Raw genomic sequence first — 12365 nt, forward strand, 5'->3', positions numbered from 1 at the left:
TCAGTTTATCATATGTTTGTAAAGACTTGTAACAATTGAATGACAGCGTATTTGAAGCCTTCAGCACAGTTACCAACTTAGTTGTTAATTTTTCCCCTATTAAGAAGAACATAAAAATTTTGGGCTTTGATAGCACTGTGAAATCTGAACTTTAAATAAACAGCTTTATTAAATAATTCATAAACCATGCAGTTCTTCCATTTCTGATATACAATTTAGTATTTTTTAATAGTTATATATAACCACCACAATTTTAGAACATTCTTATTACCTCAAAAAGAAGCCCCATACCCTTTAGCTATCATCACCCCACCCATCCCTCCTCCCCAGTCCTAAGCAGCCACCAGTCTACTACCATGACTGTAAATTTGCCTGTTCTGACATGTAAATGGAATCTTTTAATAAATATGTAGTCTTTTATGACTGATTTCTTTCACTTACAGTGTCTTCAAGGTTCATCCATATTATAGTGTGTTTCAATAGTACTTCATTCTTTTTAATAGCAAAATAATATTCTGTTGTTTGGATATACCATATTTTGTTCATTCATCAGTGATGGACATTTGGTTTGTTTCCACCTTTTTGGCTATTATGAATAATGCTGTTATGAGCATTGGTGTACAAGTTTTTGTGTGGATATATCTTTTCATTTCTCTTGGGATTCCTAGGAATGTAATTGCTTGGTCTTATTGTAACTCTGTTTAACTGAGGAACTGCCAGACAGTTTTTCAAAGTGACTGCACAATTTTACATTCCTATGAATAATGTATGAGGATTCATTCTCATTTCTCCACTTGTCTGCATCCTTACCAACACTTGTTATTATGTGACTTGTGGATTATAACCGTCCTAGTGGTTGCTAATTGGTATCTCATTGTGGTTTTGATATGCGTTTCCTTGATGACTAATGATTTCTAGCATCTTTTCATGTGCCTACTGGTCATTTGTATATATTCTTTGGAGAAATGTTAATTCAGATCTTTTGCCCATTTTCAAATTGGATTGTCTTGTTTTATTGAGGTAAGTTTCTTTATGTAACCTAAATACAAATCCCTTTCTTATCAGATATATGACTTGCAAATATTTTCACCTATTTTATGCACTGTCTTTTTACCTTCCTGATAGTGTCCTCTGAAGCACAAATTTTTAAACTTTGACGAAGTCCAGTTTATCTATTTTTTTCTTTGGTTGCTTGTGGTTTTGGTGTCATATCTAGGAATCCATTGCCAAATCCAAGGTCATGAAGATTTACTCCTATGTTTTCTTTTAAAAGTCTTATAGTTTTAGCTCTTACCTTTAGGTTTTTGATTCATTTTGAGTTAATTTTTGTACACGGTATGAGGTAAGGGTCTAACCTCATTCTTTTGCTTGTCGCTATCCAGCGATATCCCAGTATCATTTGTTGAAAAGATTATTCTTTCCTCTGTTGAATGATCTTGGTGCCTTTGTCAAAAATCATTTGACTATAGATGTATCGATGTATTTCTGGACTTTCAATTCTATTCCACTGATCTATATGTTTATTCTTATACCATATTATGGTGTCTTGATGACTGTTGCTTTGTAATAGTTTTTGAAGTTGGGAAATGTAACTTATTCTTTGTAAAGATTGTTTTGGGTGTTCTAGGTCCATTGCAACTCCACAGTAATTTTAGAATTAGCTTGTCAATTTCTACAAAGAAGCCACCTGGGATTCTGATAGAGGTTGTTTTGAATCTATAGATTAATTTTGGGATCTGTAGGTTAAATCTATAGATCTAATAGATCTATTGCCATCTTAATGATATTTTGTTTTCTGATCCATGAATATCTTTTCCATTTATTTAGATTTTGAATTTCTTTGAACAATAGTTTGTAGTTTTCAGAATATAAAGTTGGTACTTCTGTTAAATTTATTCTAAATAGAGCTTGACACCCAAGGGTTCTACTTTGCTGTTCTTTATTCTATGTTTGTATCTCTCGTCTAGTACCCTGAGAACCCTGGCATTCATCCATATCAATATTTATTTATTTGGTCAGTCTTACAATGTACACAAAATTACTTTCAGAATTGCTATTATCTTACAGTAAACCTACAAAGTATATTAGTTTTTTTTTAAGGCTATAAACTATTTTGATCACTGTTACAGTTTCCAACTTTATGAAAGTTACCAGCTTATGAAGTGAAGATGGTAAAAACCATTTACTTGTCAAAGTTGGACGCTAAGGATTAGACAGACATATCTAGAAATAGTCTTAAATTATGTGTGAGAGGTTTTAAGTCAAACAACTTGAGTAGTTCTTTCATTAGGAAGTATGTAATATTTCTTTTAAAACAGACTTTAGGTTATACCATTTATGGCCATTGAAATATTTTTACATATGGATGCACACTTTATGTGTATATATATACTTGCCAGTTTGAAAGACAGTATAATTGTATTCCATAAAAAGCAACATGGAGGTTAACTTTATTTATGTCATACTTCAGCTGTGTTTTACCTGAAATATAATGATTTCTTTTTCAGTTTCTGAAGTGTGACTCTGTATATTACAGTTAACATAGGAGAAAGGCAAGGTAGACGATATTCTATTGATATAGAGAAACGGGGCAAAGAATATTAATATTTTGTCAATACCAGTATTCGAATTAGAGTTCAGGGCTTTCATATCTAGTTTAGTGCTGTAACTTCTGCATTAGATTTGGTCTTTTGATGACTTGCCCTAGTTTGTTTGTAGCTGCAGGAGAAGGAGCTTTTTCTTTACTGTGATTCAGCCATTATTTACCTTTGCGTACTGATCTCTACTGAAATCATTATTGTGAGCATAGTTTCATTCAGGCTAGAAAATTGTTTATTAAAGGTAACATGCCATGTTGGATTTAAATAAATGAAATTCGTCTTAACGTTTTTAAAGTAATACTGTTAGACTGTTACATTTTCCAGAGTCTCATCATATTGTAGATGTTTAGTTGAGTTTTTTTTGTTCAGGGAAATTTCTGTTGGGATAGAATAAATCCATTCAATAAATGATCAAAAATAAATTGATTACAACTTTTTAAAATATTGACAGTAGTAGTCTACAGCCATGCCACCCTGAACAAGCCCGATCCCACATGATCTTGGAAACTTAAGCAGGGTCGGGCCTGGTTAGTACTTGGATGGGAGACCACCTACGAAGACTAGGTGCTGTAGGCGTAAAAAATAAGGGATTTTAAGCTGACAAGGTCCTTGCAATCTGTGAGATCAACCAAGGGTTGCCTCGCCTAAAAAACAAACAAAAAAAGGTAACTTGCTAAATAACTTGAAAAATAATATTTAATAGACAGTAATTGTTATTCACAAGTTTTTCCCTGCCTTTGCTTTCTCAATTCTTTTTTCTTGTCACCAGGGCTAATAAGCTGAATTACTATCAAGTTTCTCAAGGCTGAAATTTGTTTTATTTTGAAATGACTATTCTAGTTTTATCCATCCTGATCATTTTGAAGATCCTATGACTGGTCCTATCATAAAATATTTCAATTAATTCCATTTAAGATTACATCTAAAATTAATTACTAATAAGATAAAATCAACTTAATTACTTAAATTAATAAATTACATTTTGGAGAGAAAGATTTTTACATTGATTGATTGCTGTGATATCACCAAAATTCAAAACACATAGGAGGACCAGATAGAAATTGCTGCCTTTAGGTGTCATTTCTTATAACAAATTAGAATTAGGAGAAAAACTAAGGTTTGGTGGAAATTTTTACTAGGTACTTTTCACTCCATATCTTATTTAATTTGTATGAATAGAGTTTACTAGAAAAAAAAATCTAGTTGATTCTTTTTATCTTTAACAGTGAAACTTGAACGCGAAGCTGAAGAAGAACGAATACGAAAACACAAAGCAGCTGCTGAGAAGGCATTCCAGGAGGGAATTGCCAAAGCTAAACTTGTCATGCGTAGGACTCCTATTGGTACAGATCGAAACCATAATAGGTAAGTCATTAAATTTATTTTTTGTCATCTTGTAGGGCCTTTATGTTTTTACTAGTTATGAAACTGTTTACAGTACTAAGAATAGACGCATTTTTCTGTTCATGGATTTTGGAAACAATTGCTCATCACATTTATTGAATATTTACTATCCAAATGCTGGGGTTATAAAGATAAATAGGACATGATCCTGTCCTTGAAGATACCACAAATATGAAACTTAAATTATAGTGATAGGCGAAACATAAACCAAATAGAGGTCTTTAAAAATGGCAGTGCATTTAATTTTATTTAAAAAAAATTTTTTTTAGATGAGACAATCCTTGGTTGACCTCACAGATTGCAAGGACCTTACAATCTGTCAACTTACAATCCCTTAATTAATTAATTGATTGATTGATTAGTTAGTTAGTTTTTTGCTCCTACAGCACCTTGTCTTCCTAGGTGGTCTCCCATCCAAGTACTAACCAGGCCCGACCCTGCTTAGCTTCTGAGATCAGATGGGATCGGGCTTATTCATGTGGCATGGCTGTAGAAAGTAATGCATTTTAAATACATACATTGTATGGAAGCCGAAGTAGAGAAATATTAGAAGGTATAAAAATTACAGATATTAAACAAGTCTCAAATGTCAAAAATTTTGGTGTTTTTTGCTTTACTTTATAATTTGTATATTTCTGAATATTCAGTAATATTCTATAATCATCTTCCCAAACCGTAAAGTCATTCTATGCTCATGATGTATTATTATGTTATTAATATGTGGTTGTGATTTGTAGATACTGGCTCTTCTCAGATGAAGTTCCAGGATTGTTCATTGAAAAAGGCTGGGTGCATGACAGCATTGACTACCGATTCAGCCATCACCGCAAAGACCATGCTGACTCTCCTGATGAGGATTACTGTCCCCGCAGTATGTATATCTGTTAGTTATTTGACCCTGCTCAAGTAGGGTAAATGTTAGAACTGTCTTTCCTCTTTATCTTTTCCATTTGCAGAATTTCTTTATTGCCTTCTTAGGTAGATATATTTGAGTGGGATGAATGGGTGTGAAATGTACAGAAAGAAGGGAGGAAACTAACATTTTGATTACCAACTTTGTTCCAGTCATAATGTGAAAAAATAAAGAGCTTGAAAACTACTCATGTAAAATTTAATTCCCAAACATCTCTAATACTTGTATTAGATTTTATATGAGTGGTTTTCAAACTTTGTCCCTCATAAATCTCTTTGTAGGTCCCTGAAGGGCTAGATTTGAGATAGTAGGGCTGTTAAGGCAGTTGTATGTCTTCTTCCCCTTTTAGAATTCATTTATTCAATATTTATGGTGCATCTCTATGTGCCTACCAATTTTTCATGTGCAAGATAGCAAACAATACAGAAAAGGTTCTAAATGTCATTTACCTCAAATTCTAGTGAGGCAAAACAACAGATATCTAACTAAAAAATAACTGAGAAAGGGGTCATGAAGGGGCACTAATATTATCCTGTTTCTTGATCTGGGTTCTGGTTACATGGATGTGCTCAATTGGTTGGTAAATTAAATGCAGAAATAGACTTTTCTAAATATATTTGTAAATATTTTATCTTGAGGTATATATAGAGCGTATATATATATTGACCTTTGAACAACATGGGTTTGAACTGTGCAAGTCCGCTTATATGTGGACTTTTTTTTAGTAAATACCCATACTATTTCCATCACATGGTTGGGAGTCCACAGATGTGGAAGACCAACTATGCCATTTTTTATAGGGTACTTGAGCATCCTTGGATTTTGGTATCTAAGAGGGGTCCTGGAATCAATCCCTCATGGATACTGAGGGGAGTTAAGTTTTAGGGGAGTCAAAAGTTATGTGCAAATTTTTGATTGCATAGGGGTTTGGCACCTCTAACCTCTGTTGTTCAAGTGTCAACTATGTAATATTTGCAAGGATGAAATTTAAATAAAAGTTTTTAATTAAATGGTTAGGTTAGATCAGGTTTTCTCAACCTCAGTTTTGACATTTTCAGGCAGGTAATTCTTTGTTATCCTCGAACAAAGGTGATCCTCTGCATTGTAGGATATTTAGCAGCATCCCTGGCTTCTACCCACTAGATATCGATAGTGACAACCAAATATGTCTCCAGACATTGCCAGATGTCCCAGGGAAGGCAACATGGCTACCAGTTGAGAACCACTGGGGTTAGATGATCTGTAAACTTCCTTCTTGCTCTACTTTCTACAACCTAATAAAAATTGCTTCTCAAATATTAGATTATTTTTTTTTGAGAAATCTTTTCTTAAAACTTTAGTTTTCCTTGATTTTAGAGGAACTCATAATTCATATTTCAAACTCACAATATTGTTAAATAAGGAAATTAACATACAGCCCTAAACTTCAATTTAAGGTGTTTTCGTGTTGAATTATATTAAGTGTTAGATTGCAATACTTAGAAAATCTAGTTCTGGTAGGCTTTGTAAATACCCAGGTGAGGCCAGTTATGTTGAAGAGTAATAAATGGAAGTCAACGTCTTCAGACATAGAGCTTCCAACAAAATGAGAGACTGACTGTTTCTTGGCATCCAAATCCCTTCACTTGTAGAGCATCTGGTGTATGTTTTTGCTTCATGTTTTCTAGTTCCAACGTGGCAGAGTCTCTTTAAAATGACCTGACCAAAAAGGCTAAAAAAGGTTATATGTTAGTATTGCAGGAGAGAGAATGAGAGCAGGAGAGCAAACCAATTATATTAGGTAAGGCTTCAAGTAAAAGCCTAAGGTCTATCTATATTATTGCCATATATTAGTATAGAGGAACTGGTTTATAAAAAAGTTAATCATATCTGACATTTGAAGCTTCCAGGGATAAGTCTATAGTATATTCATTGTTGGATTTGGTGCTATGTACTGCTTAGGTTTGAAACTAGGAATTGGATATTTACTATATTCAACCTAATTATAAATTTTTCTTAGGTAAGAAAGCAAACCTAGGCAAAAATGTAGGCATGAACACACAGCATGGACAAGCAACCGAAATCTGTGCTGTAGAGACCACCATACCCAAACAAGGACAGAACCTATGGTAATGTGAGCATTCATCTGGTTGCTCTTTCTTTTTCCTTTTCAGTGTTGAGAAAGTATTTAATATAATACCAGTGAGTTAATGATTTATCTCTTAAAATCATTTTGTATGACTTTGATTTCTCAGATATGTAAACTTATTGCTTTAAAAGCAGACTTGATTTTTTGATAAGGAAATATTTGTTTGTTCAAAGGTTTGAAATGTTGTTGTTTTTTTTTCTGCCTTGTAATTTAACCTTGTATATTATATGATAGCTCATACAGCATTGGAAATACTTTTCAGTCTGTTTGGTAATGGAAGTATTTAGGGTTTTCATTTTCATTAATTAAAGAATAAAAGTTATGTATATAGCCATTAATCTTCCTTTGTGTCAATTCTGCTTTTAGGCAGGGAGCTAGATTTTGAAAGGCCCTTTCTACTTTGTGACTGAATTAACTGCTTTAGCTATGATCACCTTTGGTATAATGACCATTTATCTTTTGTTGTTGGATATAAGTTTATACTTTGAAGGTGTATGGACAAGTGTACCTGTCAACCCATTTCCTGATTGCCCCGAGAATACTCACCAGTGGCACTAGTGGCTATAGCATTTACCCCAAGATAATTTGCGGATTATAGTCCTAACCTTAACCCCCAAAGTTTGCCATGAAATATCTCGCTTTTATTATTTTAGCATTGCTCTGGTATATTGGTAGTTTTTGGAAACAAATGACATTGTTCTATTTGTAGCATTCTGTTTTTAGTAGTGGCATTTCCATTTACAAAATATAGTAATTCTCGATTGCTGAAAATGTCAAATCCTAGAAAATGTAGCATTCCTATGCGTGATGTTAACACCATTCTTAAGCAGTTGTTAGTTGAAGATTGATTTGATGGATCTGATTTATATATACATTTCTGTTACATTAGGATTAGAGACAAGTTCTGTTTAGAAATAACTTCAAGAACAGTTTTTATATTTTATTTTTACATTGAAAACCGGTCAGATTTGCTTCAGCTTCAAAGAACGTGTTTATATAAAATTAAATGAACGCTGGCAGTAAGCTGCACTTTTTTCTACACGGGAAATGGGTTAACTTTATAAAATTTGTCTCGTTATATTTTACTAAAAAACATTGATTCCACTGTCCAAGGATAAAGTAAATGTTAGATCTTAGAGAAATAGTAAATTCTTGTGAGCAAGTTTGGGATCCTGTTCTCCCAACTCCCACCAACTACCCTTGATCCTTTTTAGTGTTTGATTCCCCAACCCACCCCAGCCCTTACCCAGAATTATTTAGGTCTGTTTTGCCCCTACAGGTTTTTGTGTGATAGTCAGAAGGAACTGGATGAGTTACTAAACTGTCTTCATCCTCAGGGAATAAGAGAAAGTCAGCTTAAGGAGAGACTAGAGAAGAGGTAAGGATTTTCATCTTGCTCCTTACATCTGTCTTCTCTTCAGCATTAGATATTTTAACTATCTTAGGTGGGCTTTTTTTTTTTTGCTGTCTGTAAAATCTATTAAATTTTAAAAAATGTCTGTAAGCCTTTTATATTCCTTTTGCTTGGTATTTGCCAAGGCACATCATGCTTATTTGGAAAAATGTGCTTTTAAACCATGTATATACAGGGTAGCAGAATTAGTCATTGAATAATGCATGCCATGTACCTCACTGAAAGCCTCATTGTAGTTAGGCTATCTTGCAAATGCAGTTCCACATTAGTTCAAAAGTATTCTGTTGGTATTCTAAGTAGCCAAAAAATGAAAACAACCTAAATATCCATCAGATGGATGGATAAACAAAATGTGGTTCATATGTCCATAAATTCAACCATAAAAAGGAATGAAGTACTGACACATGGTCGCTGAAACTAGAAAATATAATGCTGAGTCAGAGAAGCTAGACATAAAAGACCACATATTATATGATTTCATTTATATGAGACATCCAGAATAGGCAAATCCATAAACAAAGTAGATTAGTGGTTGTCAAGGGATGGGGGAAGGGGAGAATTGGGAATGGTTGCTTAACATGTATGGAGTTTCTTTACAGGATGATGAAAATATTTTGGAGTTAGGTAGTTTTGATGGTTACACAACATAAAAACCACTGCAAATGTATGCTTTAATATGATGAGTTTAATGTTACATGAATTACATCTCAAAAAACAAAACCCCAAAATAAAAACTGTTCTCTACAACATTAGCATCAGCCATCTAGATTTGCTAGTGTTCTTCCTGTTCTAGCCATTATTTCTATCAAAGCCAGAACAAAGTTTTGGGTTAAGGCCACCTTTAATTTCTGACTGTACTTTCATGGTTAAATTTAGATTTGATTGAAGAGAGAAGGAAAATACTGTTCAGTATGTATTCTGGCAACTTTGCTCGACTTTTGGGAGTGGTAATGCGTGTATCAGTGGTAATGATTTTAGCCCACTGTTTAATATGTAAAATTATATTCTGAATCATGCTGCATTAATACAGATGTGACTAGGCAAATTAAGAAAGACAAGGGAAAATGTCAGTAAACTGAGCCACGAAGGAATTCAGTTCTACAATGTTCCTAATGTTAAAATTATTTGCTAGGCACATGTGTTAGATTGAAAGGACTTGTTCCATTCATTAAATGTGAACAGATCAAATCCTTCCATTAAAAGGTTTGAGATTGTCAGGATTAAAAACAAAACTTATACTTTTTTTCTTTGGTTTTGTTGAACATTAAAAAAAACCTACCTTGTTTTGGTTTTGAACTACTTAAAAACTGTCAAATAGTATTTACCCTTTGGGACTTACTACTCTTTACTCAGCACTAAAGAGCCATCCATTTTTTTAAATTGAGTGCCATTATGTTTTTTTATATTATTCCATGACGCTAATATTTGTGAATCTGCCCCCAATTTATTTATCTACTCTCTTGGTGGTGATTATTTGAGTTGCTTCCCCCAGGAAAGGACAAGGGGATAAGATAATGTGTCACCATATGAGGTTCAGATTCATAAAAATACATATGCTCTTTTAAGAAAATACATAAAGTGATGAAGGATATAAATTAAAGGGTGTACAGTCAGTTACAGCTCATTTAAAAAAAAAATCTTTAAAAAGTACAAAAAGATAACTAGGCCAGTTGGAAACTTAAATAATTTTTTTTGTTTGGCCTGTTGGACATTTATAGAAATTTATCCCATACTTAGCCACAGAAACAAAATCAACAGATTTAAAAAGTAGAACGCTTCAGGATACATTCTCTGATCAGATTACAATAAAATTAGAAATAAATTATTTAAAAAGATGGCTAAAAAGATCTTAACTGGTAATAAGTTAAATATATTCCTAGGTAACACGCAGATCAAAGAAAGAAATTAAAAAGGAAATTGTGTTGTATCTAGAAAACAACGAAAGGAAAATTCTTTATAAGAAAACCAATGAAACAATGAATTTGCATTCAGAGGAAAATAATATTAAAAACACTTATTATTTAGAAAGAATAGGGAACTTAGTAGTCAGATAACCTTTGAGTTTTAGTTTTAATTTTGGTGTAGGAAGCCAACAGTAAAGCTTATGGCCCAGCCCACTCAGGGTGGAGAGTCTTATTGGAGTCTTTTCCTGGGACTTCAGAGGGTTAATCTTTAGTGTAAGAGTGAACTTGAAGGTCCTTGTTTAGCTTTTCAGTTGAATCATGTATCTACTATGTTGTGAAGAATTTCAGGCAGATGATTTAAAGTTGTCTTGGGATGGTAGCAGTTTTTGGCAGCTGACATAAGCAAATGCACATTCTCTCTGGAGGAGCACAGCTTCAAACCAGGCCTCAAAAGAATTCCCACAGATAAAATTCCCAGTACTCATGGTCAAAATGTTAAAAAATATACAAACTCCAGGTACCATGGATGAGAGCTAAGAATAACAAACCACTTCATATACTGGAATTTATCAAATATAGAGTAAAATGTGTTTTTAAAATGAATCAAGAATAAGAGAAATTTGAAAATGTGTGCAAGAAACATGAGATATTAAAAAACACCAGAGAGATTAAAAAGATCTAAATATGTCATGTAGAAATGAAACATGTCATTCAGGTAATTGAAATTTATAGACCATCTTCAAAAGTTTATTTATTACCCCTCCCCCTTGCCTCAACTTTTCTAGGTATCACGACATTATTCATTCTATTCATCTGGCCCGGAAGCCAAATTTGGGTCTAAAATCTTGTGATGGCAACCAGGAGCTCTTAAACTTTCTTCGTAGTGATCTCATTGAAGTTGCAACAAGATTACAAAAGGGGGGTCTTGGTTATGTGGAAGAAACATCAGAATTTGAAGCTCGGGTAAGAACATACAAAGAAATCTGTTGCTCATGGAAACCCAATTTGGAATTGTTCCTTGATATTGTTTTTGACTTCCCCAAATGATCCTGGAAATCATATGTTTGGGTCTGTCTTGAAAGACGTGTGTAGAACTAAAACTTCTCTATGTACTTAAGATATTTCTCCTTTCCTTTGTCATCTTCTGGTATCCAGAAAAATCTAATAGTTGGCTCAGAATCTTTGTTTAAAAAGAGGTTTTCTATTAAGTTGAATGAAAACCAGTATTGGAGCCATAATCCCATAACATTATTTAATATGTCTATTCCTATGTGGTGCCTGTGTTTTAAAGTATGACACATGTTTGTGTATCCTGTTTTTGTCCATTCTTAACACCTGGTGAGCTCAGTACGGTTATGCTTATGTTGGGCAACACTCATGCAGTTCGATGAGTCCATTTCAAGGCCTGTTTATAGTCCTGATGTTTACTGCTCAGTAGGACCCATAAGAGCCCCAGTGTTCCACTTTAGATAGGTTTAGGTGTCAAAGCTAGAACGAAGATTGGAGAATACTATCCATCAATTATTATTGCAAAGTGTTTTTTACTGATTTTAAAGAATAAAGTTCATTTCAACTTCACATAATATTTATGAGTCTTTTAAAATTATTCATGCATTATAGCATGTGTATTATAGTTGTGCGATTTTTATGAGCAGTTACATCTTTTCCTCCATTTTTTCTAATTTATAAACACTATTTATTTCAGTCTGTATCATTTTACGGTTCATAATAACCCATGGAGTTGATACGATTTTAAATCTTTTACTGTCAGAGTTTATATTTCTTTGCTATTAGAATTAGCGAATTATATATGCATCTTATATATGCATCTTTTTTCCTTTAAATTAGTCGGGTTATGAATTTTTGGTACATTTCCTGGGGAAAAGAATTTAAACATCTTTATGTTTTTTACATGATTTTTTGAAGAATTATTCAACCCAAAGCACTGCCGTTTTCAGATATTATATTTACTTTTTTATTTAGCAAATAATTGCCTACTTTG

At 33.2% G+C, this 12365-nt stretch overlaps 1 protein-coding gene and 2 pseudogenes across 2 annotated transcripts in view; 2 read left to right on the plus strand and 1 right to left on the minus strand.

Annotated features, from left to right (window-relative positions):
• Positions 1-12365, plus strand: part of BAZ1B (bromodomain adjacent to zinc finger domain 1B) — a 58381-nt gene that overhangs the window by 29024 nt on the left and 16992 nt on the right. For both annotated transcript variants that reach the window (XM_039849210.1, XM_039849211.1), the window contains exons 8-12: positions 3827-3965; positions 4742-4875; positions 6917-7025; positions 8325-8423; positions 11149-11326. In XM_039849210.1, coding sequence (XP_039705144.1) covers positions 3827-3965; positions 4742-4875; positions 6917-7025; positions 8325-8423; positions 11149-11326 — 659 coding nt within the window. The remainder of the gene's footprint in view (positions 1-3826; positions 3966-4741; positions 4876-6916; positions 7026-8324; positions 8424-11148; positions 11327-12365) is intronic.
• Positions 3057-3176, plus strand: LOC120591864 (uncharacterized; annotated as a pseudogene).
• LOC120591937 (uncharacterized) lies at positions 4382-4499 on the minus strand (annotated as a pseudogene).

Source organism: Pteropus medius, unplaced genomic scaffold (genome assembly GCF_902729225.1).
Source record: "Pteropus medius unplaced genomic scaffold, Ma_sr-lr_union100, whole genome shotgun sequence".
Lineage (NCBI taxonomy): Eukaryota > Metazoa > Chordata > Mammalia > Chiroptera > Pteropodidae > Pteropus > Pteropus medius.